At 29.6% G+C, this 3,014-nt stretch overlaps 1 protein-coding gene across 4 annotated transcripts in view; it reads left to right on the plus strand.

The window, feature by feature from the left end:
• The first annotated feature begins 327 nt into the window (after positions 1 to 327).
• Positions 328 to 3,014, plus strand: part of LOC111681979 (IQ motif and SEC7 domain-containing protein 1) — a 53,887-nt gene continuing 51,200 nt past the window's right edge. For 2 of the 4 annotated variants that reach the window (XM_046953234.1, XM_046953235.1), the window contains exons 1-2: positions 328 to 779; positions 1,221 to 2,077. In XM_046953234.1, the coding sequence (XP_046809190.1) occupies positions 1,437 to 2,077 (641 nt within the window). In that variant the 5' untranslated portion in view covers positions 328 to 779; positions 1,221 to 1,436. Of the gene's footprint in view, positions 788 to 1,220; positions 2,078 to 3,014 lie in introns of all 4 variants that reach the window. The other 2 variants (XM_046953236.1, XM_046953237.1) reach the window with 2 other exon arrangements.

The following is a 3,014-nucleotide window of genomic DNA, read 5'->3' on the forward strand; positions in this document are numbered from 1 at the left end:
TATATCAATGAGTTTGTTATGGTTTGTTATCTTTTTGTTTACGTTTTTTACGTATTTTCTTCTTTGTTTATATTTTTTATGTACTTATCCACGTGTATACACAAAAAAGTACATTTCCGTGCAACTCTGAAAAAAGTTTGCAAAAAATCCCCCTGTTTGTTTTCTTCTTGTACGTCTTGTACGAAAAGTTTACAGCGGTCAAATAATACGACGGCTTTCATCGAAGCAATTTCGGCGGCGGCGTTGTACCGTCTTGGAGGCGATCGACTTGGACTTCTGGTTCGAGTGAGTGATTGAATGTGCTATAAACCACACACATCCTCCCGTTAAAAACATTTAAGAAATAAGAATTTATTAGAATAAGATTTTAAAATATTGTGTTTATTTTTATTCAGAAATCTAATGTAATGCATATAAGCATGTTTGAAAAAAAGAATACTTAAATAAATAACGAAAATTCTGTATTATAATTAAAAGAAAAATAAAATTATATTCAATATCTCAGCACTGGTCTAAATAAAGTTATTTGATGTTCTCTTTGTTCATTTTATCCATACATGTATGTATGTACATTCATGTATGTTTGTATATCAATGTTATGTATGGAATAGTGTGAGAGAAATAAACACAAAATGAAAACATTAATAAGAAGCGTAGACAAATAAATAAGTGATCGTCGTTATAGACTTCTTTTATGGTATGAAAAAATTTCAATCCAACTATTCCGGTGGACTCAAATTGAAGACATCGCGAAACTTTGACAACAAAGGCACACACAAGTATCTAAGTATTTTAAACATATGTTCATTATAGCAAGAGTATCTTTTTAAAATAAATATTCCGTTGTATTTTCTATAAAGTTCAAATATATTCCGCCTATTTATTTGTTTTCATTATATTCTCTATATACTACGTACTACATATTTCATTTATCGCGTTCGATGGGGGACGTGCATTATTCAAGTATTTCTATCAGCAGTCTTTCTATGGCATGTGAAACAATTATTCAGTTTTCTAGTTCAACTAAAAATACTTGAGAAGTCCATGTACTTCATTGATTTATACATACGCATTTGCAAAATGGCAAACATTTGCAATTTTAGTCATAAATTTATTATTTTTTTGTTTATTTTTTGTAGATACTTTTGTTGTTGCTTGTGTTTGTGTTTTATTTTATAATATAAAATAACAATAAAAGCATTAATTTTATAAATTTTCAGCTTGGCTCAAGTTTTTCATGTGTTAAGAAATATAAACATTAAAAAAATATTAAAAAATAGAACAATTTTCTTTAATTCCAATGAATTGTGTAAATGTGAATGCGTCTGTACGTATGGAGTTTAACATTATTTATTCATTGGCGTAACAATTTGTATCAACAAACAGCATCGATATACAACATAATTAATATACAAAGACAATAAAAATTAAGTGTAATGTGTGACACTAAAAAACAGTTGTCTATTGATGCCAGCAGTAGTGGCGAAAGAGATGCAGGGCCTGGGATATGTGACAACATTTTTGATACAATATCTATGACATCAGATATTTCTGCTGATCATATTGACCACCAAGTTGTTCAGCAACAACGTCATGAATATCAGCAACTACAAAATCAACAGAAATTACAACAAACAACACAATCACTTATGATGGCCAGCGCGATGTTAGTGGGTTGCTCAAGTAATGTTGTGGGCGTCAATAATAATAGTAGCTGTATTAATTCTAACCCTAACAACAACAATACCAATAATGAAGGTGATATTTCTTACAATAATAGTCAACTTCAGGGCCACTATAGCAGCTCCAACATTTTTGGATCTACTGACTCAATGAATGTGCCTTTAATGGCACTGCCTTTGAGTGTCATTCCTACGACAACAGCAATGTCGAATAATGGAACACCGATTAGCCAAAAAACGATGCAGGTTAATGTGCATGAACTAATAATGGAAAATCAATCGTTACGCGATAAACTAAAAGAAATCACTGTGGATCGAGATAGACTATTATGCGAAGTATCTAACCTTAGAATGGAGCTGGATATGTTTGAGCTGAAACGCTTGCCAGAGGAAACGTAAGTACTTATTATTAAATAGCTACTAGCAATTTTGTTTTTATAAAAATTCATGTTTAAATATGTACAAAATACAAAAAAAGTTTAAGAATAAACATTTTCAAGCAAACTTAATAGTATTATAAATCTGAACCATGAAAAACGTTTTCCCAATTACAATTAAATGAAATATACAAAGTTAATATCGACAATTTTAGAACTTGTTAAAATAATTCCACATATTTGTCATCGATTGTGTTGTACATTACGACCACTGTTGACAAATAATTAAAAAAAAAATGGTCAAAACTGCTCTTAAAAATGGCAAAATCGTCAAAATATTTTTTATATACTAAAAAATCGGAAAAAAAAACAAAAATATATGGTTTATTGTTAAAGTAATTTTTTAACCTACCAAAATCGAACATTTGTTTATATTTTTTAAAACTAAAATACCAATTACAGTGGACGTCCAATAGTACGTACCCTCTTTATTACTAATGTCCAATAATAAGAATGGCAAAATTGTTGCACTGTCTGCTCTATAGTACGAATAAAGTCACAATTTTTCTGTTCGATAGTACGAATAACGCATTTTTATGGGAATTTTGGTTTTATTTACGTATGAATAAAGTTTTTATTATGATTTTAATTTATTTCGTATCATTCACCTTTAGCTCAGTAAAATAGAAGGGTTTTTGTATTCACTACAAGTGTTTTGTGTGACCCAAGAGAAGAAATTAAATTGGATGATAACGCCAATCAGAAAAATATGAAAGCCTCAAAAGCGCTGTTATTGAAAGGCCGTAGGAATCATTTTACAATATTAAAAGTAGTATGACTCCACATTCCAATGGTTTTAAGCATTACTATATGTGACCCTTTAACTATTCCATGTTTTTAACAGAAAAATTTTAAATTAGAGCATTATTTTTGAATGTGGTAAATTCCATTCAGG

Source organism: Lucilia cuprina, chromosome 5 (assembly GCF_022045245.1).
Source record: "Lucilia cuprina isolate Lc7/37 chromosome 5, ASM2204524v1, whole genome shotgun sequence".
NCBI lineage: Eukaryota > Metazoa > Arthropoda > Insecta > Diptera > Calliphoridae > Lucilia > Lucilia cuprina.